General features: G+C 43.7%; 1 protein-coding gene and 1 non-coding gene across 5 annotated transcripts in view; both read left to right on the forward strand.

The window, feature by feature from the left end:
* Tmem245 (transmembrane protein 245) overlaps positions 1–25,450 on the forward strand; it is an 82,895-nt gene that overhangs the window by 36,586 nt on the left and 20,859 nt on the right. For 2 of the 4 annotated variants that reach the window (XM_029475923.2, XM_021161326.3), the window contains 8 exons: positions 1,108–1,190; positions 3,014–3,104; positions 8,564–8,662; positions 10,995–11,126; positions 11,803–11,838; positions 15,700–15,822; positions 15,956–16,101; positions 24,487–24,587. In XM_029475923.2, coding sequence (XP_029331783.1) covers positions 1,108–1,190; positions 3,014–3,104; positions 8,564–8,662; positions 10,995–11,126; positions 11,803–11,838; positions 15,700–15,822; positions 15,956–16,101; positions 24,487–24,587 — 811 coding nt within the window. The remainder of the gene's footprint in view (positions 1–1,107; positions 1,191–3,013; positions 3,105–8,563; positions 8,663–10,994; positions 11,127–11,802; positions 11,839–15,699; positions 15,823–15,955; positions 16,102–24,486; positions 24,588–25,450) is intronic. The other 2 variants (XM_029475924.2, XM_021161328.3) reach the window with 1 other exon arrangement.
* LOC115030988 (small nucleolar RNA SNORA17) lies at positions 17,800–17,931 on the forward strand. The gene has a single exon (XR_003836580.1). It is a non-coding gene; the product is annotated as a small nucleolar RNA SNORA17 (small nucleolar RNA).

Consider the following 25,450-nt stretch of genomic DNA (forward strand, 5'->3'; position numbering starts at 1 on the left):
CTGGGGCGGGTTTGAAACTTCAGAGCCCACCACCACCCTTCCTCTGACAAGGCCACACCTCCTAATCCCTTCCAAATAGTCACTCCCTGGAACTGAGCATTCAAATATCTGAGCCTATGGGGAAATTTGAATTCTTTTTTTTTTTTTTTTTTTTTTTTTTATTATTATTATTTTTATTACATATTTTCCTCAATTACATTTCCAATACTATCCCAAAAGTCCCCCATAGCGCCCCCCACTTCCCTACCCACCCATTCCCATTCTTTTGGCCCTGGCATTCCCCTATATTGGGGCATATAAAGTTTGCAAGTCCAATGGGCCTCTCTTTCCATTGATGGCTGACTAGGCCATCTTTCGATACATATGCAGCTAGAGACAAGAGCTCCAGGGTTCTGGTTAGTACATCATGTTGTTCCAACAATAGGGTTGCAGATCCCTTTAGCTCCTTGGTACTTTCTCTAGCTTCTCCATTGGGAGCCCTGTGATACATCCAATAGCTGACTGTGAACATCCACTCCTGTGTTTGCTAGGCCCCGGCATCGTCTCACAAGAGACAGCTATATTTGGGTCCTTTCAGCAAGATCTTACTAGTGTATGCAATGGTGCCACAACAGGCAGGTTTCGGTTTCAGTACCCAGTGGCTTTTTTTTTCTGTATGCAGCACCACACAGAACCATATTCCGGCTTATTTGTCTGTGTATCTCACTCTGCATACTCACTGTATTACTGCAAAGGTTTGGTATTGCATATGAAGGTACAAGCATGGATATAATCTGTACTTGTTCATGAGTTTTAAGTGTTTGGATTTTTTAAAAATCAGTTTGAGCTTCTTGAGAACAGGGAAGATATATATGTATGTGTGTGTGTGTGTGTGTGTGTGTGTGTGTGTGTGTGTATATATATATATATATATATATGTATGCTTATATATGTATATATGTGTGTATATATATATATATATTTCAGTGTATAATGTTTAGCAACTTGTAAATACCTATTTCTAATTTAATAAAATCAGGATATATAATTATTTGATCCTATAAAAGTAATAGAAAAGGACATTTTGAATTGTGTTCATTACTTACTTTTTTCCTCTTTATATTATAGGTACATCAAGAGAGTGTACACATGATTGAAGTCACAAGTAGTCTGATTAATGAAACTCTAGCAAATCACCCAGAGTGGGCAAAGTAAGCATACAGTTTTGGAACTGGATACACACGGGTGACCTGGTTTCAGCATCTGTTTGTGTGGACCAGTATTCACTGATACCGCTACATTAGAAGAGAAGAATATGGTTTGCCAAAGCTTTGATAACTGGAATACTGTGGTGAGGAAGTACTTCAGATTAGAGACAGTTTCTGATCCGGCTGTGAAGGTCAGACTGACCTAACACTCAGAGACACCCACTCTTGCCTCAGACTTCCAAGTACTGAGAATTCAGGCATGTCCTGATGCCTGGCTATACCTTGTAATTTATTGACATATCTTATTACTCTTTTCTCCATATGAAAGAACATTTTTCCAGACATCTTAACTTGTGTGGCTATTGACAGCAATCAGTTTTCTTGATACGATCATGTTGTACGTACACAATCCTTGAAGCTGCTAAGAACTGAGGCTGTTAATAGTGTTTTGACTCATTTCATGGGCCAGCTTGGTAGCATGTATCCTATTTGAGCCTCAGAAAAATAAAAACCCAGGTATTGTTGCCTTGGCCTTTCAGCATGATTAGATAATTGAAACCAGACCTGCTAAATTTGTGAGGTTTGGTATTTGGTATATGTTAGTGACAGTTTTTGTGAAGTGTTTGTTTTCCTTTTAACCCAGCTAGCTCCCAGTAATTAAGCCTGGAGCATTATAGTTACTTGCTAAGCTATCAGGGCACAACCGCTGAGCAGTACTACCCTGTTCTAATCCTCTAAGCTGCTCTAGCCAGAATCCCCAAGATTCTTGGATTTTAGGGCTTTCTCTGCTCAAACTCTTTTCTCAAGGTGTCTCCTGGTTTCTCTCCCCATGGCTATTTCCCCCTCTCCCATCTCTCTGTCTCTTTGTCTGCCCTCTCTCTGCATCCCTCCCTGCCCCCGCTGTGAGGAAGTTCAGCCCTATTCTTTCCCCTGCTCAGTCATTGGCTGGTCAGCTAGCTTTATTGACTGATCAGGGAATAATGGGGAACAGTTGTTTACACAACATTGAGAGAGAAGAGTCTCAAAATAAGGACTGAAACTAGATATGGGCACATACAAATTGGCATTTGAATAATACAAGGATAATCTTGACACCGGGCATAATAACATTGTACCTATAGGTGTATAACACTGATTGACAGTCTCGGGGATATACAAAGTATTTCTGGGTTTTGGAAAGCATTAAGTATATGAAAAGGCTTCTTGGTTGAGGTGTAGGGGAGACTTCTTACTGTAGAACAAATGAAACTTGAAAACTACAGTTTTCAGTATGTCTGGACCTTTGTGGAGAGACTCCACATGAAGAGATGGGTGGATGGGAGATTGAAAATAATTAGCTCATCCTTTTAATTCTTGGATTCTTTGGTTCCGAATTTCTGTAGGTGTATGGATCTCGGACATCTGCAGGGTCTCTTAGGGTGCACATTTGTCTTTCAGTAGGTCTGGAACTGGGCTCAAGCATTTTCATTTCTTAACGGGCTCCCAGGAAGGTTGGGAGCTGGTTGTCCACGACCCATACTTGAGAATCTTGTTGGATATTGAGTGTCTCCGTGCTCCGGAATCATGTCCTCTCTGCTGACGAGGCAGGTGAGCTAGGACAGGTGTGACCAGAGAAACAGACAGAAGAGGATGGAAACGAGGCTCTCAGGGAGAGTAGAGTGCAGAGCCTCTGAGTCAGGGTCAGGATCTTCAGGCCTGGCATCAGATGCTCTCTGTGTTAGTAATCCGTCAATAATTCATTGTTGGTAGCTTTAGTTCAAAGCCTTGTTAGAAGAAGATACTGAAAATGGACTCTTTCCATTTTCTCTTTTTCTCTTTTCTGTCAGTTGGCTTCCTGAGGCTCAGGTGGTCCAAAGAGCTCTTAATTCAGCAGCAAACAATGTGTACCAGTATGGACGGGAATGGATAACTCACAAGGTAAGAAATGAGTCTTTCTTGTGCCTTTCTCTGCAGGATTTTCACAGGATCAACAACTTCTTTTGATAGAAGATATGCAGAGATTCTGTTTTTGAAATACATTTACATCTATAGATACGGCAAGTGCCGTAAAGTGGAGCAAACTCTCAGAACGTAACACTGAACAGTGCCAGTGCACTGGACCGTCTAGAGAGGTTGACTGCTTGCTTGCTTTCTGACTTATTTGTGCATTAGGATAGAATGATCACAGAACTTAACTGGTCAAATAAGACCATGTGGAGGAAAAAGAAATTGTGCAAACACATTTGAGTCCTGTATCTGCTGCTTACTGTGCCTGGCAGTTTCCAGGTTCATTTAACAGCCCAAGCTTCCTGTTGCACTGTGAGGTGTTTTATCACTTCCAGGTGAGAAAACAGGCTTAGCAGGCTCAGCAGATCCAGATGTCCATGTGATGAATTTGCCTCACACTGGTGACTAACTATAAATCCTTGTTTCTTTCTGATGAAGCTTTCTGGCTGTGTCTGTCTGTGCTTTAGGGTGGTGCTTGAGAATAACCCTAGGAGGACTGGCAGACCAAGGAAGAGTGTAGTTCTAAACAGTTACTTGTGGAGTGAAGATCCAGAGGCCCTCGGGTGCTCGTGCTTGAGATGAACTTGACTAAAGGGGTGGGGCCTTGGGAAGGGAGAGAGTGAGAGGGAAGACACAGTTGTTGGACTTAAAGAATAACTTTCTCTGTCTGGAGTTGGGACGTATCTCTCTCCTAATATTGCCCAGAGCATATAGTTAATTTTCAGCCTTAATATGATTAAGTAGTTAGGATTGACAAGATTGAAGGCTCTGAAATGTGTACCCCCAAAATTGTACAAGCAATTAAGTTCTTTTTTAAAATTCAAAAAAACGGGGGTGGAGAGGTAGCTTGAGAGTGCTAGGCACGCCCTGCTCATGCAGAGGACTGGGTTAGGTTCCCAGCCCCTGCACACCGGCTTCTGGCCTTCTGTAACTCTAATTTCAGAAGATTTGACACCTTCTGTCCTCTGCAAGCACCAAACACTCATACAATAAAACAAATCTTCAAAAACAATAAAATTGCCAGGCAGTGTTGGCCTTTAATCCCAGCACTCAGGAGGCAGAGGCAGGCGGGTTTCTGAGTTCGAGGCCAGCCTGGTCTACAGAGTGAGTTCCAGGACAGCCAGGGCTACACAGAGAAACCCTGTCTTGAAAAACAAATGCAAAAAAGTAACACCCCAAATTATGAAAAAGAAATCACTAAGAGTTGAGAGGTTTGTCTTTCAGGTTTATTATGTCTGTCCAAGACACTTGATCAATTGGCACATGATGACATTGGGAAAAAATTGAACAAGCAAGAGATAAATATGTGTGTATAGATCTTTGAACTGTCATGGGAGGAAGAGTCCCAAAGAGCTTGCAGCTTTCTATAAATGTGTTATTTTGATAAAGCCATAGCATTTTATTCAGATTTATTTATTGGAGAAATTTTTATTCTGACATTCTTGCCTTTTAGGTAAGAAGATAAAAAAATTTTTGGTGAATACTACACCTCACATCTTAGATTAAAAAAGTAAATTTCAGGCTACTTCTTAGATTAAAAAATAAATTTCAGACTACTTACAGAAAAGAAATAACTATGTAACCTCTTGTTCAAGAGCCTAAAAAATGAGGACATTGGGATCAAAAGTCAGAAAATATTTTTGGTTCTGACTTAGAAGACAGAAGGGTAGTATATATTAGCCATCACTTGTTCATTAGCTGTTATATAGATCAGCCTGATGTGGTAAATTTATTTCAAGTGTGAAGTGTGTGTGAATGGTGTATGTGATTGTATGACTATGTGTGCTTTCTTTTTTTTTTTTTTAAAGATTTATTTATTTATTTATTATATGTAAGTACACTGAAGCTGTCCTCAGATACTCCAGAAGAGGGCGCCAGATCTCGTTACGGATGGTTGTGAGCCACCATGTGGTTGCTGGGATTTGAACTCTGGACCTTCGGAAGAGCAGTCGGGTGCTCTTACCCACTGAGCCATCTCACCAGCCCCCCCTATGTGTGCTTTCTTGCGTGAAGGGGATAGAGGGTAGAGATTTGTGTAGGTGTGTAGGTGGGTGTATGTGTGGAGGTCATAGAACAGCTTTTGAGTGTTTGCCTTTAAGGTAGTAAGTTTGAAGAAATACTGATAAATGTCACAACATTTTTAACCTGAAAAATACAGTGGTACGTTAAAAAAAAAGAAAAGAAAAAAAAGCAGTGATTGGCTGGCAAGGTCGCTCAGTAGGTGAAGCACTTGCTGTCCTGAGTTTGAGCCCCAGAACCCACATGATGGGAGAAGGAAACCAACTCCAAAACAAGTACTGTGTACTTGTGTACACAGTAGTGATAGTAATAAAGGACCAGCCATAGATAAAATACATGCATACTAAACAGGGAACAGAGTGAGGGGACTGAGGGAATGAGTACGGACTAATGGGCGATGACAATTGTAAGGGTTAAATAACTGTAACTATATACACAACTGTTGGCTTATCTACTAACTGATGGGTGACCTGTAAGGTATGAATGCAGTAGTTAAAAACACATTGATACTGCATGTGTGACGCCAGTGAGCTTTACATCTTCAGTAGTTTAGAATCATGAAGTGGCTTACACCAGCTAATGCTGGGGAAGGCCTTAGAAGAAGCATGGCCTGGGCAGAAGCCTTCCAAGGCTCTGAGTGGCAGTGAGGGTGAGGAGAGCTCGTGTGAGGACAGAATGGCAGCAGCAGAGAGTGGCTCAGTGAGGCAGGGGACTCTAAGCAGTCCTTAGGCCCCGGGAGTCTGCTGAGAGTGGTGCTAAGCACATGAGACGCCATCCAGTCCTCTTGTGTCTTGCAGTGTATATTGTAACACAGCAGGATGGTGTTCTGGGTCACTGACGGATGTTCTGCTGGGTTGACAGCACCCTGGGCTGTAATGGGTTTTACAACATGTTGTACAATTATGCAATATTATTTTTAGCCATGGTGTTCCTTTAGAGCCATCCATTGTTGTACTGGGAGTCAGAGTTCAATGCAAGCTGCCAGTGTAAGGTAGTGCTTCATTGTACTCTTGGCCACTCTGGGTAATGGCTCTTAGAGGCTGGCTAATTAGGCCTTCTCTGGTTAGGGGAATCTCAGAAGTTGTTGTGGAGAATTGGTGGTAGGAGGCCTGTGACTGTCTGAGAGCCATGTGCTCAGAGACAGAAGTAACTAAGGGAGTGTGAGTGTTGGCGCTCAGCACCACTGTGAGCTCACGCAGGCTACACCTGAGAGAGCATTAGAGGAGTTCTCATTTTGTTAGACAGTCTCATTGTATAGAGTAGCCTGGCCTGAACTCAAAATCCTCCTGCCTCAGCCTCCCTAATGCTAGGCCCGCTGGGATAGACTTCTATTCCCTATGTTAAACAGTTCAGTACTGGTTCTGCACACTTAACAGGGACCATAGACACTTTAAAACTAGTGCCTTTTGAGGTACTGGTCTGAGCTTAGGTATCATGCATGAACTCCATTGAGTTATACCTGCAGCCTACAAAGCCACTCTCTTTTCACTCTTGGGTGGTTACAAAGATCACACAATGTACGAAAAAGCCATTTAAAGTTGTAAAATGCTTTTCAGAGATAGGTGGCTTTTATATTTATTATGAATACTTTGTGTCTAGCTTATGAGCAAACCACTTTTATAAGAGGTTTGTACCAGATATAACTGGTTCAGGTATTTATAAGGCCAACATCATGTGGGCCAAGAAGTACCTAAGTGCATATTGTCAACCAGTTTGGAGAATTAGCATCTCATCATTAAAGGAATGAAGAACACTTAAAGCCTGCTAAATTATCTTTAAGGCTTTCAGTTAGTTCACACTGCCTTGGGGAAAGTGGTGTCCTGTGAGTACTCCAAAGCAGTCCTTACACAGCTCCTTAGAGCGTTGTTGGCCAGTGCACAGCACTCCATTACTTGCCTTGACGACTCTTCAGTTTACACTGGGGATGCGAATCATGAACCATATGTGAAGATGCTGACTGCCTTAATAATTGGGACTGTTTATATATCCTCCTGTGAGTAGTGACTAAGTACAGTGAATTTAATAAATGGACATAACACCATTGGATGTAAGATGGTGACAAACACTAGAGATAGAAATGCTTATGATTCAAAAACACAGATTTTATATTTCATCTCTGTAAATGGATAGGAAGTTATAGAAAAAATGGGAAAATGGAAGCAGTTATTTTAAGAAAATGGAACTACAAACCAATGCTTGTCTTTTAAAATTGTCTTGAGAGCCAGGCGTGGTGGAGCACGCCTTTAATCCCAGCACTCGGGAGGCAGAGGCAGGCGGATTTCTGAGTTCGAGACCAGCCTGGTCTACAAAGTGAGTTCCAGGACAGCCAGGGCTATACAGAGAAACCCTGTCTCGAAAAACCAAAATAAAGAATTGTCTTGAGACTAGGGAGATGGTTCAGTTTGTAAAGTATTTGGCAGTTTGTCATGCAAGCCTGAAGACCTGCATTTGCTCCCCAGCGCCTGTGTAAATGAAACCCAACCCACATCTTTAACCCCAGGACAGGCAGAAGCAGGTGGGTCTTTCTGAGTTGGAGGCCAGCCTGGACTACAAATGAGAAAGATCTTGTCTCAAAACAAATGAACAAAAGAAAAACCAGCGTAGTAATCCCAGTGTTGTAATCCCAGTGCTGAGAAATAGAGGCAGTAACATCTCTGGGCTGCTGACTGGCCAGTCTAGTTGAATCTGGTGAGCTCAAGGTTAACTTAAACTCCGTCTCAAAAAGTAAAGTGGAAAATGACTGAGGGAGACACGTGGTGTCCACCATTGGTTTTGACACTCATTTGTGCATATGTATGCTCATATACTTAGACATAGAAAAATCAAAAGCTCTAAGTCCCCCCTCCCCCTTTTTTTGACCTGTGCTAGGGATTGAGCAAGGTCCTGCCCGTGCGAGGCAAGTGATCTCCTCCTGAGCTCTTTCCTCTGAGCTTTACAAATGTCTCTAATAAGGAAATAGGATGAGACACTACAGTGAGTGTAAGTTGTGGCTGCTGTGTCAGGTTCCCAGAAGTCTGTCCTGCCAGCTCTGCCTGTCTCAGTAGACTCAGGGAGAGATTTGTGCTTGTATGTAAGGTCCTAAATTTTACTTAAGAGTCTTAAGGCAACCATTAATTGGAGTAATGCAAGACTTAAGCTCTAGACTTGCTTTGGAAGGGCTTTCCACTGGACAGGTAAGGTCAAATCGGTCATTAAGTGTGTTTGCATTTGTCTTCTTCTCTTGTACCCTGAGACCCAGGAAGAGAAGTGGGAAGGAGGATGAGAGAATTTACGGGAAGGTGGAGGCATTTAAAAACAAAACAAAGACCCAGCATGTATTGAACATACTAAATTACTTAAAATATCAGATTGTACCTGTATTTTTCTTCTAGCTTCACAAAATTCTAGGAGATAAGGTGAACAATACAGCTGTGATTGAAAAGCAAGTTCTAGAACTGTGGGACAGACTGTATCACTCTTGGTTTGTTAAGGTAAGTTCTTTTAGATTAAGTGTCCATAGTAACTAGTGATACCATTGTGCTTTACGGGGTGATTGGGTCTATAGGACTGTGATGGTTTGTATATCCTTGGACCAGGGAGTGGCACCATCTGGAGGTGTGGCCTTGTTGGAATAGGTGTGACCTGGTTGGAATAGGTGTGTCACTGTGGGTGTGGGCATAAGATCCTCACCCTAGTTGCCTGGAAGTCAGTCTTCCACTAGCAGCCTTTGGATGAAGACATAGAACTCTCAGCTCTGCCTGTGCCATGACAGCCTGGATGCTGCCATGCTCCCACCTTGATGATAATGGACTGAACCTCTGAACCTGTAAGGCAGCCCCAATTAAATGTTGTTTTTTATAAGACTTGCATTGGTCATGGTGTCTGTTCACAGCAACAAAACCGTAACCAAGACGAGGACTTTGTTAACTTTGGAGTTTAACTTCCCATTCCAGCAGTGAGAACTTAAGCCTTTGTCAGTGTCAGCTTCCATTGGTGGTTAGTTTCTTTGGCAAACCCGGTAATCTCTGAGGTGTCCTAGTCCATCGTTTGCTCATAATGTAGTGTCTTCCTCTGCAGTAGCTGTGGGCAGTGCAGATACAGAAGCCACGTCTGTTTGCTCCTGGTGATGGCGTCGTGTGTGTTAATAAGCACAAGGTCTGTCACTGAGCTGTTACACTCCAAGCTTCTACAAGCCACGTAGGTGGCATTTTTCTAGTAGCTGCATTAAATAGCACAGACAAGAATATTAAATAACTAAAAATGGATGAGATTAATTTTAATAATATTTCATTTAATTCAGGTTTTCCACTGTCATTTCAGTATATACCTTATAAAATAAATTCAGTATACACCTTATAAAATAAATTCAGTATACAAGCAAGTCTTTGAACTCTTTCAAGTGTGTTTTGCACTAGCAGCACAGCTCAGATTTAGTGTGAGCCATACTTTAAGTGTTCAGTAGCCACCTGTGGTTAGTGGCTATTGTTTGGAACTGGTGAATTCTAGACTTTGAAAACCTTTCTGTTTGAGGAGACAGAAATAGATCTAAACTTCAGAAACTTTCCCTTCCAGACTGTTTTTTTTGTGTTGCTTATACTTACATACTTTAACTTTGGAGTTTATGGTAGAACGAGCGTGGCTTCCACTCTGTATAAACAGCGGATTCTGCTGAGCCGGTTCCTAGGCCATGTTATATGAACAGTGGTGCAGAGCTGCTGGGTTTTCCCAGGGTTAACTTGAAGCGAGGAAGAACACGCCAGAGGCGAGTGGCCGAGTTTGAGTTTCTTGCTTAACAAGAACGTGACATGTTCTACATGACACCTTGTAGGTCTTTCCCTGAGATGAGTGACTTCCGTGGATAAGACTTGAGAGTTAAAGCTAACAGTGGTATGTGAGCTAAAGTATTTCATTCTGTCTGAGGGGCTAAGCAGTTAGAAAGGTCTCATTTGAGCCGGGCGTGGTGGCGCACGCCTTTAATCCCAGCACTCGGGAGGCAGAGGCAGGTGGATTTCTGAGTTCGAGGCCAGCTTGGTCTCCAAAGTGAGCGCCAGGACAGCCAGAGCTATAAAGAGAAACCCTGTCTCGAAACCCCCCCCCCAAAAAAAAAAGAAAGGTCTCATTTGTTTTTTGTGCTCACTCTAGATCTTCTTAACATGTAGCTTTTCTTGTCATTCATCCTGTTTGAGCCCCATTTTTTTGTTGGAGGGCCAGAGACTTGAAGATAGATGTGTACATGGGAAAATTGGGTTGTGTTCTCTCCCTCTCGCATGTAGCAGACTCCAGAGCATCTGCGCTCGGGAAGAAAGGAGGGGCACACAAAATGTTTACCTGCCTCTGAATTTTAACCTCATTTTGTCTGCTCGTTTCCCTTTCAAATTCAGTGCTTCCTGCCCATGTAAATTTTTGCAGACTGACAGACAAATTAGATCCCACACCCCTTCTTGGCTCTGTGTTAGTTTCTTCTCTTTCTGCTCTTACATTATTACATAGTGTACATAATTAAGAATGGAGAAAGAGGCAAAGGTAGGAAATCAGGAGAAGGTAGAGGCACTGAAGGAAGTGAAGGTTTACAGGCACCCTCTGGGTGCTGTGAGTTCCTGGTTAGGAGAGAAGCAATTGTGTCACCCTAGACACAGTACCTGGAATGTGAATGCAGAAATGCTGAACTATTAGTCTTTAGGTGGAACTCTAATATCTTAAATTTGCAAGGATTTTCATAGGTGAGTACTTACTGAATTATTTTAAACAGGTGTAAAACAAAAGGCATTTTTCCTTGGATGTGTTAAAATGGGAGTTTCACATGTCACTGGCCTTGTTCCATAGAACGTGACACACTCTGGAAGGCACAAAGGGCACAGGATGCATGTGAGCCGTCAGAACAGCTGGCTGGGAGATATTTTGGACTGGCAAGATCTTGCCTCTTTTGTTCATGAGAACATCGAGACCTTTCTTTCGGTAAGATGGAGTGGGTTACTGCTGGCTGACTTAAACCCAGCTTTTCTTACCTCAGTGTCTTCAGCTACCCTGTTTTTAGTACCATGGAATGCATAGGCTTTGATTAAACCAGAAAGCTGTCCAGAAGCTGAGTCTTGAGGTCTGGCTCAGAACACCTGAGAAACACTGACTCCTGAAACATGAACAAGCCTGTGGGCTCAGGGTCACTAGAGTGCCCTAAGCTGGACATTACAGACAGACCAGGTTTTCTGGTTGGTAAAGCCCTTGATATGTGGAAGTAGGGGTGGATATCACTAGAGGAACAAGTGTAAAGGCTGCACCAGCTGGCTTCCCACTGACTCCGTCTGCCTTGCATCCTACCCCATTGTTGAACCTTAATCTCCACCTTCATTCCCCAGAGCCACTTTGCCAGGTGTCTTGGCATGTAACTTCACAGAGAAAATTTTTCTTGTGAATAAACATGTGACTCTCATCAAATTAACAAGTTTAGAAGTACTCACAGTACTAAGGTCTAAGGAATTCAGGCTGAGTGGAGCGATCCAGGGGCATAGCTGGATGCCGCCCGCCCGTGTGAGACTCAGGACTAGCTGTCTGCTGCTGGACAGCCTTCTCTGGTGGTTGCCTCTGGATTGCCAAAGTGTTGTTTATCATGCTCTTTCTTGTTTTGCCATTTTAGATATTATCTTTTGGCTTCCAAATATGGAAGATGAAGGTAAAGATGTGACTTTTTCCAAGCCTTCGGTGCTCTCTGACACTCTTGGGTTTCTCACCTCTCCCTTAGTCCAGCCACCTCCCTGCACTCCCATGCTTTTCCTCTCAACTGAGGTGCTGCCACAATCTGAAATGAAATCTGAAAAGTGATGTCTTTCATTTTCTGTCTTCTAATTTAACAGCTTACTTAATTAATAGGGACTCACTCTGTTTCCCAGGCTGTCTGTGAACTCGTGGCTTCAAGCAATCCTCCTGCCTCAGTCTCCAAGCACCTTATATTACAGGCACTTGACAGGGTGCCCAACTATTTGTTTTGATAATCTCTTCCCTCTTCTTTACTAGCCCAGTGGTTCTCATTTTCATGATACCATGAACACACTTTAATGTGTTAAAAATACTATTTTCTGGGGCTCAGGAAATGGCTTAGTTGAAAAAGTCTTTGCTGTACAATCATGAGGACCTGAATTCAGACCCTCTACATCTGTATAAAAGTCAGAGGTGGTGGCATACACCTGTAACCCCAGTGCTGAGCGGGGGCGGGGGGTGGGGTGGGATGCAGAGATAGGCAGCTCATCTGGCCCTGCTGGACAGCCAGTCTATCTGATAGATGCACTCCAGGTGCAGTAAGAAGCCTTGCCTTAAAAAAATGACGTAGAGCGTGAATGAGGAAGACCCCTGATGTCGACCTCTGGCCTCCATTCTCATGGATACACAGGCACATGTGATCTATACATGAATGTCCGCACACAAGTACCTAATTTATATCATGCTAAATGTTTTGTAAATATTTTCTAATTTAACACCCCTCAATCAAGTTCCTTAGAGAACCAATAAAATTGTTCTTGTTTTAGTCACAGACTCAGTGTATTATAGCAGTTAACACATACTCAGTTTTCTTTTTTGGTTGGTTGAGGAATGGGGTTCTTACAGAGCATGCATTATCTTCTAGAACATTTTTCCTCCTCGGGAGAGCTTGGATCTCTTTGTTTCACGCTTTTCTGTCTTTGTTTCTTTTCTTTGCCTTATTTGTCTCCTGTTCTGAGTTTTGAGGCATGGTCTTCCTAGGCCTGGCTGGCCTCAGTTCACAGAGCTGCACCTGCCCCTGCCTCCCCAGCACAGGCGCCAGGGTTTGCTGCACATGGGGTTTGCTTTGGTCTCCTCTGATGTTTTGGCAGGTTCCCCAGCTCTCCCCAGGGTGCTTCAGAAGACAGAGCTCCCTACACTCAGTTCCACACCCTTACTTGTTGCTTGAGTATAGTTTACCTTATTTAGTATTGATGTTTAGTCTTTCTGAATAATTTTAAAGATATATTTTTATTGTCTTTATGAGTGTTTTCCCTGCATGTGTGTATGCAGTCTCTACAGTGGCCAGAAGAGGTCATCAGAACCTTTGGAACTGTAGTTAACAGATGGTTCCTAGCCACTATGTGGATGCTATGAACGGAATCTGGGTCCTGTGTAAGAGCAGCCAGTGCTCTTAACTGCTGAGCCATTTCTCCATATTCCCTGACTAGATTTTAAGTTCTTTATTACTACTGTAGAATAGAGCCTGGTGTTAGGTTGTCAACTAAACTAATACAAGGAGGCACATTATAGCTTCTCTTTATTATTTTTGTACTTTAAAGAGCAGTGGCAGAGCTGAAGTGGCATACTGAGACCTCCTTGTGCAGTTCATTTCCTATAAGGCTAGAGCAGGAAAAGGAACCAGAAAGGCTCAGTGGAGCTTACAGCCAGTCTCTGGGCTCCTAGTCTGACAGGAAGGTAACCCCATCTTTGTAGGAAAGGGTTGTGTTCCTATTTTGACCCCTGCATCCTTGCAGTGTTCTGTTTTTGTGCTTCCTGGGTTCTGTAGAATGACACTCAGAGGGAGGTTGGATGGTGGTGGACTCGGGAGGGAAGCAGCGAAGCAGGAGGATGCTGAGGCCGCTTGTTCGTTCTAACTGCCCTGCCCTCTGTGACCAAGTTGCTTAGCTGCTTGTGAGTTTCCTCTGGGCTTACATTTCATGGCCGGGGACTCTGTTTGAGGCATCTTTTTGGTTATGTTGCCACTATTGAATAAATTAATGCCAGCCCGGCTCATGTTTGCCATTTTTGAGTTGGGATGCAGTTTTACCTCTACAAATCGGTTGCGTTTTTTTGAGTTTTGTGGGCTTTCTTCCTGATCTCCTGCCTTTGCTGATCCCTCCTTTCTAAGCCTGCTGATTAAACTCAAACTCTACTTTGATGATTGAGTGAACATTCTAGCACTGTCCTCTGTGTTGTCTCTAGTTGATCTCTTTTTAAGTAAAAAGGGTTACTTGGTTGTTGTTGGAGACTCCCAGTCTACAATTGCTGTATTCCGGTAATTTCTTAAGAGTTTCAGGAGGGTGTTTTCTATTTGTGTGACTCAGAAACTATGTAAATTTTTTGATTAAAAATTCCAGAGTGACTGGGGCCCCAAAAGTATGCTTGCCAAATTACAAATACAGGCATTGTCTCTTAGAATCAGTGGCTTTGTTCATTCATTCTTTATCCCACAAGGTCAAACAGTTAATGGTGCATATTTTTGTAGGCACAGTGAAGCATTTTCAAGATTTTTTTGTAAGGAGTTTTTGTAAATGAAGCCTGCCTGTTGAATTCTTATATACAGACTAAGCTGAGGCTTGCAAGACATTCTGAAGGCAATAGAATGCCCCTTATAAATTGTGCATTTGAGGTGGAAAAGGAATGGCCAACCCTTGCATAGACTGCATGTCATAATATGAGCATGTGACTGGACCAGAGCTACTGTCTTAGAAAGGCACCAAAGAGAACTGCAGATGTCAGTGTTCTGGTCCTAGCTGCAGCAACCCTTTGTGACTGAGCTCGTGTGTCTGTAAAGCTATCCACATTGCTTCCCTCACAGCACTGTTCCTGGGAACATTCAGTAGCTGGGGCAGAACTCATCCTCCTGACCCTTTTGGTTCGTGTTTCATTAGGAGCAAGTACCCACTTGGGAAGAGCAGACATTATAAGGGGTTTTAGTTGATGAAGGCACAAGAAATTAAACGGAGACCTGAGAAGATATTGACATCTCCCTTTGCTCATGTTTTACTGACAGTGTGCACAACCAACTTGATAACTGCTTCTCTTGAATTTATAGGTGATAGATCAACTGAGTGAGCTTAGTCTGTCCCAGGAAAGGCTCTGTCATTAATCCTTGCCTCATCATTATTTTCATTGGGATTTCAAGACTTTGGGATAATACATTATATTTATAGTTGAATCAGAGTTAGAGATGGTAAGGGTAGAGGGTAGTTAGCTAATCTAATGCGTGACCGACACTTACAGCTCTCCAAACTAAATAGATCCACAGAGAGATCACGTATTCTTCTGTAGACATACATATATTCTGTTTTTATAGTTAAAATTCATAGAATATATAAAAATCCTGTGTTTTAAAAAGAGCATAATAGAAGCTGGGCATGGCTGTGCATACCTTTAATCCCAGCATGTGGGAGGCAGAGGCAAATAAACCTCTGTAAGTTCGAGGCCAGCCAGGTCTATAAAGGGAGTTCCAGGGTAGCCAGGGCTGCTCCACAGAGAAACTCAGTTTTGAGAAACCAAACTAAACAAATAAAACCAGCATAATAGAGTGAAATGTCTGTGATAGCTGCTGTACGATTTTAAGTGTTATTTGGAATGGATTCATTATAACTACTTAGCCATTTTCTTCACTATTGAACATAGATGGTTTTGGATGATTTTTCTGCTTATAAAGTAGGCAACAGTTTTTATGTTTTCCACTATGGCTAGTAAGACAGTGCCCTAAAAGCACACTATGTGGCTACAGCTGCCCCCTTTATGAGGATTCGTGTTGACCCCAGCTGTCCCTCTCCGTCAGATCCTGGAGTCTCTGTGGATTGTTATGAGCCGGAACGTGAGCCTGCTGTTCACCACAGTCACCACCCTGCTGACCATCCTCTTCTACAGTGGCACTGCCCTTCTCAACTTCGTGCTGTCTCTGGTAGGTACATTTAGACAGCACCCATTGTATTCCCTTATGGATTACAGCATTTCCTGGGCTCTGTTTTTGTGCATGTATAGCTTCCATACATCATAAATGTGATTTTTAGGAGATCCTGTCCTTTGTTTTGCAGATAATTTTCCTGACCACACTGTTTTATCTGTTAAGTTCCAGTGATGAGTACTATAAGCCAGTGAAGTGGGTGATCAGCCTGACGCCACTCTCTCAGCCAGGCCCTTCCTCTAACATTATCGGCCAGTCTGTGGAAGAGGCTATCAGGTAGGGACAAGAGTATGCTGTTCTTACTAGCGTCCCGTGGCATCCCAGTTACCTTCCTTGTATTCATAGAAACATTGAGTGTGGAAGTAGCGAAGGATGCCAGTGCTTTCAAGACCTTTATCTTACTTTAAGAAGGTCCTAGGAGCAGAGCACATGCTTTGAGGAAAAGTTCCCAGGAGTTTGCCACTCTATTCTGCTGCTGTGATTTACAAAGACCTGATATGTGTTCACAGATCGGCTTTAGTCGGGTTTCCATCACCTTGGCATTTGCTCAGGAGAACGCCTCCTCCCCCCACATTGTCTTTACCTCCTGGGGTTTCAGGACCCTCCTGTTTTGTCTCTCTTGTTATGTTCATGCTGTCCCCTGCAGGGATAAGATACGGGAAATACAGTGTTACTGGAAGTACAATGCTTAGTTATCTCCAAGTCTGTTCATTGTATCTGGTCAAAATTTTCCATGAAGCAAGCCTCTTGAGTTCATGTATTGCAAGCTCAAGTTTCTTGGCTCTTCTCTTTTTCTCTTTCTGGAAAGGTTTGGCTGTTTGCAGCCTAGACCCCATAGCGCCTTCCTTGTCCTGTGTCTCATTGCCAAGTAAAAGATGCTATAGTCTTATTTTTTGTGTATTCCTAGCTATTCAGAGTAAATAGTTGTGGAACCCATTATACACTCTATTCGGAGTAGACAAACAATTATATTGTGACTCAGTTATATTGAGAAAGTGATCAGTGGTATCAAGTGGTTAGCTAAGTAGTCTTAAAGCCAGGTACACAGTGGAGTCTTGGGCATTGCATGTTGCACATACTTCTAAAGAGTATCATTGTCTGGAACTAGTCATCCAGACACCTTGAACTGACCCAACAGTTGTCTGTATGTGTGTGTGAAATGCCCTTGGCTTTTCTCCCTATTCCTACTCAGGAAGCTTGGGGAAGGTCTTTATTAATGATGAAAATTGCAACAATAGGTTATCTTTTGTTTATCTGCTTTTTAAAAAGTCTTTTGTAATCATTGTTCCCATAAAAGGAAAAGGAAAAGAGAACAAGACAGACAAAACCCCTCTCTTCCCAGTAGCATAAAAATAGCCTTTGAGAGGCTGGCGGCCATCCTCGTCAGTCTTCAGTCTGGCTGAGGCAGAGCTGTCCGGGACGACAGGTGCATTGCCCAGGAAGATCCTTTAAAGGCCAGCTCTGCTCCAGCTTTGCACCGGAGCCCTTCTCATAGACGCTTCACCTTCTGCTGTGTCCCTACTGCGCTTTCTACAGGGAGCAACTTTCTGACTGACATCAAGGTGCTTTTATGCAAGATACTTTTGCACCCTCCCCAGCCCAGTATCCCCTCCTCTCCCTCTCCCTCGACTGAATCTTACTTTGCCACCCAGGCTGGCTTTGAACTGGATATCTCCTATCTCCTCTCTCTCTCTGTTTCCTGAATACTAGGATTACAAATGCATACTACCATGCTAGGCGTTGTCACTTAATATTGGCACTGTAGTCCTGTTGGATCTGAAAGCTGATGGTTAGGTTTGGATGGCCATGTTCCACTGTGACTGGCTTTTGCATTCAGCAGCCCTGTGTGCTGTTCCTTTACAAAGTTGTAATAAATACTTAATATGTTTGAGTTTCGCATGGGCTCCTTTGAGGAGTCTTCAGGAGAAAAGCATCAGTGCACTGTGTCTAAGAGTTAAGTAAGAATTTTCATCCTCTGCCCCTAAAGGCGTTGCAGGTGTGACTGCTGTGTCACATGTGTGTCAGTAGGTGGCAGAGAGGAGAGAGGCTATGTCTACGCTCAGTGTTCTGACCTGTGAACATCTGAATGATTAGTAGCCTAACATTCCCTGAAAAAAAGTGAGCCTGAGATATCCACCAGTCTGGTGCCAGAGGGCCCAGACAGGGAGCTAGCCTGAGATAACCGCTACTCCTGTGTCAGGCAGATCTGGAAGGGCTCCCAGGACAAGCAAGCTGGAGACTAGAAGAGCTCTGCCTGGGACCAGAGGCCCCAGGCATGAGTGAGCCCAAGACAGACAGACACTTGGGTAGGCCGGAAGAGGAGTGAGTCTCAGATGAGATGAACCCCAGTCTTGTGCCACACTGGCCTGGGGGTACAGACCATGCTTGAGATGACCCCTGCCTGGTGACATAATGCACAAGTGGGGCCTAGCACTTCTGAGACCACTCCTGAGATGACCCTAGACACTCGGAGAACCCAGGCGCCACTAAGAGGAGCAAGTGAGTGGTTGAGAAATAGAAGACAAAGAGAAATAAGGATGTGGTCACAATGAAGAGAGGCAGAACTGGACAATTACGGGTAATGAGGAGCAGCCTCGTGTGAATAGCCAGTGATGCCACCTGAGACCATGGTTGGATCCTAGCCTGTGCTGCTACTGGAGGCCACATCTGGGACGGATGTTGCCACCAAAAGCAAGGCAGACATCCCTGGTCTGGGCTGCCAACTGTGGCCTTGTTGATCTCCCAAGGGCTATGCTTGGCCCCTCTCTTCACCTGGGCATGTGGGAGAGCTGGCTCTAGAGGTATGAATGCAGGATCCCTGAACCTAGCCAGCTGCAGTACTCAGGAAAGCAGCAGGTGAGTTGGGCCTGAGGATGCATGCATGGGACAGCTGGCCCTATCACTCATCTCCCTGTGGTTGCTTAGATGAGGGAAAGAGACCCTTCTCCCCTGTCCTGGGATCATAGAGCAGAGAGCTCCCTGTCCTTCACCAGCAGCAGCACTCAGAAGAGCAGCCTCTGCACCTCACTTGGGCAGCACAGCAGAGCTGACCAGGGTTGCTGAGGTTATGGGTGTGAGTGTGAGAGCCAGCCCTGCCTCTTGCCTGCTGGATGGTGGTGATGAGGAGGGAGAGATACCCTACTTCCCCTCCCTCATTTTTGGCAGATGGGAGAGCTGGCCCTGGGATTCTGAGAGTGAGAGATCTGGCTATGCCTCTCAACTGGATGCAACGCTTGGAAGAGCAGACCCTGCACCTCGCCTGGGCAGCAGGATAGAGCTTGCCCTGGGTGTGGGGATGCAGAGCATGAGAGCTGGTAGGCTGACCAGGTCAGATACCTCTCAGGCCCAGATCCAGGGCTTTGAATTGGCCCACTCCAACATCTACCCCATCAGTGAACTGCTAGACTGTACAAAGGGCACTACAGATCCAAAGCCTATCTCCATGACACAGGGCAACCACAGGGTATATGAGAGGAGTCCCAGTGAGGTTCCAGTATTGAGTAGTAGAAGCCAGAGGCCTTGTACCAGACCAAGTCATTGTAATGAACATGTGCAGGCAAAGAAGTGTGGACAAAAGGATGTCCTGTGGGACACACTGCGACACACTACAGCTTCCACAGCAACTCTGTTGTAGGGGCAGTTGCAAGGGTGGAGGGGAGGGTTTGGGGGTGTTGGGGGGGAGATGAGTGGGATTGGAGTGCATGGTGTGAAATTCACAAAGAACCAATAAAAAATGAAAAAAATTAAACTTAAAAAGAATTTTCATACTGGAGGATTATGTTCAAGTAGAAATATTCTTTGTGGATGAAGATTAATTGACAGTTACAAAGACTGTAGTTCATTCTCTGTAAGTGCTCAGTGACAGCAGTTTTATAAATATGTCATCAGTATATGGTCAAATGAAGAGTCATGAAGTTGACTTCATATGCTACTTTCGTTAGGCACGAGTGAGATTGGGAGTTAGTTGCATGGCATACAGAAGTGTGTGTCCTAAAGACTGCCTCTGAGCTGTGGGCTTCCTTTGTGATTACCGTGTGTGACCTTCACATTTTGAACCTTATTTTAATTTTAAGTTGCTGTTATTCTAAATGGAGTGCATTTGTCACTGAGTTTTCATTTCATCTCAGGATTTTGAGGTAGTGGCATGCATCCTGGATCCCCAGCATTGGCCTCCCTTAGAGCATGCTGTCTCCTGAATGCACACGTCACACCCTCCTCCCCGAGGCTCCCTCTGCTTGCTCTGGTGGAGATATTGCACATTACTAAGTTGCATGTTGTCACGGCCTCAATGCAATTTAGTGTGTGTGATATTTTCACATGAGTGCATGCACACGGGTCTGGGTCTTGCTTGCTGGGATTAGAGCTTTTCCATGCTGGAGGGCAGAACTGGTGCTGAGTTACATGTGAGAATGGATGCTTTGTAAGATTTGATTCAGAGAATGGGCATGTTCTACTTCTTCCCCTAGTTCTGAAGAAAATAAAAGTGTTTAAGTTATTTTTAAAAAGTCAGGGTTGCTTCTTAAGTAAACTAATGTTTTCATTTTCTAATTTGAGTGAATTGTTGACTGAGCAAAATTCTTAGAGATTTAAAGGTGTAAGTAATACTTGTTTAAAGTAAAATGTGCAGTGACAAATATAAAGATCTGTCTCTTTCTGTCCGTCTGTCTGTCCCCCTCCCCACCCCCCCACCCCCGTTCGATTGAGAGATGGTTTCTCTGTGTAGCCCTGGCTATCATTGTCCTTGAACTCCCTCTGTAGAAAAGGCTGTAAATGCTATTTTTAATATAAACTTAAGTAGTAAATTAATACAGTGGCTGAATTTCTTTATCCTAGTTAGTTCCCAATAATAACACAGAGACATCAAGAATTATTTTTAAACTTCACCTCAATATCTGGGCATTCTGTCTTAATCTCCTCCCCTAAGCTAATTTGGCTACCGCCAGCCAAGAATCACAATAATACTTAAAATTATGCTTCTCATGTTTCTGTTGAACTCTCAAGAACTTTCTTCCTTCTCTGAATAACCCCCCTCCATACCCCATGTATGTGTGTTGTGTGTGTGTCTCTCCTCTACCCCCCCTCACCTTCCCTTGACTAGCAGAAATCCCACCCTATTCTGTCTTATGCCCAGCCCTTGGGTGATCAGCATTTACTTACAAGGAAGACAATAGTTTGATTATGCTTGGCCAAGGGAGTGCCTCTATTATTAGGAGGTGTGGTCTTGCTGCAGTAGGTATGGCCTTGTTGAAGGAAGTGCATCACTGTGGAGGTGGGCTTTGAGACCCTCCTAGGAGCCACATGGGAGACAATCGTCTCCTGTTTGCCTTTGGAATAAGATGTAGAACTTCTCCAGTGCCTTGAGTGCTTGGACACTGCCATGCTTCCCACCATGATAATGATCTGAACCTGTAAGCCAGCCCCAATTAAATATTTTCCTTTATAAGAGTTGCATTGGTCATGGTGTCTCCTCACAGCAATGGAAACCCTAAGATACAAGGATAATCTTTACATATTACACAAAAACATGTCTATACTAGGCTGACCTTGAACTCAGAGACTCACCTGTCTCTGCTTCCCAAGTGTTGGGATTAAAGGCATGTGCCACCACCACCACCCAACATAAATTTATTTAAAAAAAAAAAAAGTGTTTTTGAGCTGCTTGTAGTGGCACATGCCTATAATCCTAGCATTTGAGAGCCTGAGGCAGGATTGCTGTAAGTTCTAGGCCAGTTTGAACTATGTAGAGAGTTTAAGGTTAGTTTGAGCTATCTATAAAGACACCCACCCCCCAACGCCCCAAAAAAGTGGAATATTTGAGATATCCTAGCATTGTAATAGAATTTCTTATGCATACTTTGGGAAATTAACTTGGGAGTAATAATGCCTTTTAGCTGAGTGGTTAGAGGTTAGTGTAATATACTTGAATGTTTGTTTTTATTACATTTAAAGGAAAATAGCCTTTAAAAACGTTGTCTTATATGTAGCTTTTCATTGTGAGTAAGGTGAAGCCGGTGAGGGGAGAGGGGGGAGGGTGAAGGATCTGAGATGGAAGGGAGGTTAGGTATCCAAGCGATAACTAGAAGATACTGGGCATGTGCTTCCAGACTGTTGGCCTAGAGTAGATACTGCAATAAAGCACGACATAGGGTGTTTTTGATTTCCCTCCTACATCTAAAGTGTATGTTTAACCTGTAGTTTATGAAGTGTGCAATAGCATTGCCTCTTTAATATAATTATATATACACAAATTAAAATATTTTGCTAAAAATACATTAATGATCAGCTAAGTTGTTGGAAAAAGGAGTCTGATAGACTGCCTACATTCTGGGTTGACTCAAACTTCAATTTGTTGAAACTAGAATTTCTGCACAGTATATGAATTTGAAGGGACAGTGGTACACCTGTGATCAAGGGAGCTGGCACCGTCCCTAGTCAGCATGGTAGACACTGTCTGTTGCTGCTCAGGGGTCCTCTCCGTTGATGGTGCCATTGTTTCCTGGGGAGAGGATAGTCTGGTGCTCCGCCTCTTTGGTCTTAGAGAGGAAGGGTGGAAGTAATGTACAGAGATGTGAGGTAGGTGGGGTTTTGGACTCATTTTCTGTTTCCTTTCTTCCTGAGACGTGTGCTTCCTCCTTGTCTGGCTTGTGGCACTGCATCCCTCAAGTGCACAGCCTGTCCGAGCCGTGACTGTCCTGCTCATTCTATAACTTGCTTTTGGTTTCACTTCATCCAAAGCAGGTTGAAGGATTGAAGTTGTTTTGTTTCTTCTTCAGTTTAGAAACATGGTTGTGTGAGTGAGGCTTGAAGCACACACTCTTTTAGTGTCACTCACTACAGATATTCTTAGGATTATCAGGGGGAAGGGTGCAGAGGAAAGACAACCCCAGCTCAGGGTAGAAAGAAAGGCTGTGCTCATCCCATAAGTGGTCTGTTTTGGGGTGAGCTGGTGTTTGAGTCATCTTCGGGGAGCCTCAGTTGAGTTACTTTATTGTGTCCTTAGTGCCAACTTACTTTTACTATGAAAAACTTGTAAATGAGGTGAGGCTGGCGAAAGCCACCTTTCCACACTAGACAAATCCCTCACCCTAGTAGTTCATGTGGTTACTCTTCCTCTCTCCCCAGCTTCCATATCCAGTGGTCTCTGAGGAGGCTGCATTCTGATTTTCTCTAATGTAGAAGGGATTCCATGCCCTCTTCTTGGCTGATGTGACGGTGTCCTCAGGTCTCCGAGAACAGTCACCTTCCCCTTCCTTTCCATGCTTGCCCTTGGAGGGTGTCCTGCCCCCTCCTCTAATTTTGGACTACTGCCCCTTAAGCCTACTAAGCCTCACCTCTTGTCTTTTCCAGGCCAGCCATTCTTTCTCTCTCTGCTTATCTATGTTTCCCTATCATTTGTTTTCCTTAGACTTTTCAGTTCGTTTCCTATTGGCTATCTCCTCTCCTTTCTGTCTTTTTGATATATGTAAATCTGGGTCCATGTTGAGAGAGTCACATGACGCATTCTTGAGTGACACCATTGGAAAAGGTGGCAAAGGTTTTGCAAATGGGGAGGTATTCATTGATACTATGTGCCAGAGTACTGTTGCATGACCGTCACTGGACTACAGATCTCGAATGTGCTCTGGGAGCTTCCCTCCTGGGAATCTTTGCAGAAAGCCCGTGTGTGCATCTGTGTACTGTGTCACTTTGCTGCCATGGTCCTCTTTTTTTAGTGACAGCTTCACCTTCTTGTGACTGTCTGCCCCTACTTAGCCCTGGCCTCTGTGTTTCTGTGGTTCCTGGGGTTACTTGGGGCCTTTTCTGCACAGGACTGCCTTGCTGCCTTAATCTCTTTCAACAGAAAAGTGCCATACAGAGCAAGATATAGCCTGTTTTTGCTCCTTGTATTTTCCTGCCTGCTTTTACTCTGCAGTTAATAACCATGCATCTCCCCAGATGACTTGCATTATTCGGTACCATGATACCAAAAGTTACTTTGTAGTCTTGGTTGCATAAAGAAATGTATGAAAATCTTGTTAAAAGGAAAAATTGACAGAGTATAAGTTAGATTATTCCTCACTCTTCTCTGGCCCATCCCTTCCCCTTCTGTTTCCTTTCCTGCATTCTCTCCCCCTTTCCCCTCTTATTTCTCTTTTCCTCTGTGCTGGGGCTTGAACCCAGGACTTGGCGTGTGCTGCTAAACATTGCTCTACCACTGAGCTATACGCTGCACCTCACTTGTTCTTTTACATGTGGACTGGATGCAGGCTGGGTTTCTTAGAACTTAATTCTTTCATTAGACGTAGAGAATATGATTCTTACCCAGGAAATGCCTACTTGAGAAGTGGAAAGTTGGCCTAGCTCAGTTAAGTGCTTGCATAATGCACAAGGCCCTGAGTATGATTCTCTCCCACCCCAGCCCCCACTCAAAGAGAGAAAATCGGTGGGGAAGTTCAACGCTTCTTTAGGATGTTTTGAGTTATTGTCTCATCAGAGAGAAGTGTAATTTGCAGCTTAGTCTATGGGCTTCAGTATTTTAATAACGTAAGTAGCATTCTCAGAGAATTGAGACCTGTTGCCAGACTTGGAATAAAACGACTGGAAACCCGGAGGTGATGAGTTTTCTGAGCATGTTATGATGCTAGGATTGTTTACCTTTTCTTTTCTGTCTGGGTTTTCTAGAGGGGTGTTCGATGCTTCTCTCAAAATGGCTGGCTTCTATGGATTGTACACCTGGCTGACTCACACTATATTTGGCATCAATATTGTCTTCATACCATCAGGTAACAACCATATACAGAACTTCCTGGCTATTTAAGGAAAGTTAGACCTTACATTAGAGCTGCCTTCTTCCTCAGAATAAGGTCTCTAGATCAGCAATGTGCTTGTATTTTGCTGTAGCCTCAGTATCTGGAACTACACCCATAACCTAGTCATTTGCGGGTGTTTGTTGAATGAGTAAATGTCTAATACTTATATAACATTGGGCACATAGTTGGTACTCAGATTAATTGAACTAATTGGCAAGGAGTGAGCAGTTTGTCGTCTGGTAGCTTTGTCCCACGAGGGATGCCACCCCAGGGGCAGGATGAGTGAGTCTGAGCGGATTGAAGCACTTGTGCCTTTTGTGATCTCCTCTGAGATGCAGCACCTCCCTCCTACAAGCAGCACACAGGCTGGTGACAAGCTTGCAGTTTTTCCTTGTCGGTTCAGAACCTCTGTCCACTTTTTAATTTTTTTGTCACTGTTTCTCTAAATATCCCCCTCCTTCCACACTCTCAGCTGTCAGCTTCCATTCTCCTTCCTTCCTTATGTTCCACATTCAAGCTTCCTTTTTCCCACTCAGCTGTAGTAAGTAGATCACCCTCTGACTGTCATGTTCCCTGTAAGTAGCCCACCCTCTGACTGTCACTGTACCCTGTAAGTAGCCCACCTTCTGACTATCTTGTACCCTGTAAGTAGTTCACCCTCTGATTGTCTTGTACCCTGAGACCACACAAAGCTATTGTATAATCATGTTAAGGCAGGCAGGAAGGGCATGTATAGATGAAAGTCAGTTTTTCAAGGTCACCCAGATGGTTAAGGGTTGGACCAGAACAAGAATCCACTTCTGGGTGGCTCTTAGTCTGAAGGGAGCGAAAGAAGA

This window comes from Mus caroli, unplaced genomic scaffold, assembly GCF_978045245.1.
Source record: "Mus caroli unplaced genomic scaffold, Mus_caroli_1 scaffold_6, whole genome shotgun sequence".
NCBI lineage: Eukaryota > Metazoa > Chordata > Mammalia > Rodentia > Muridae > Mus > Mus caroli.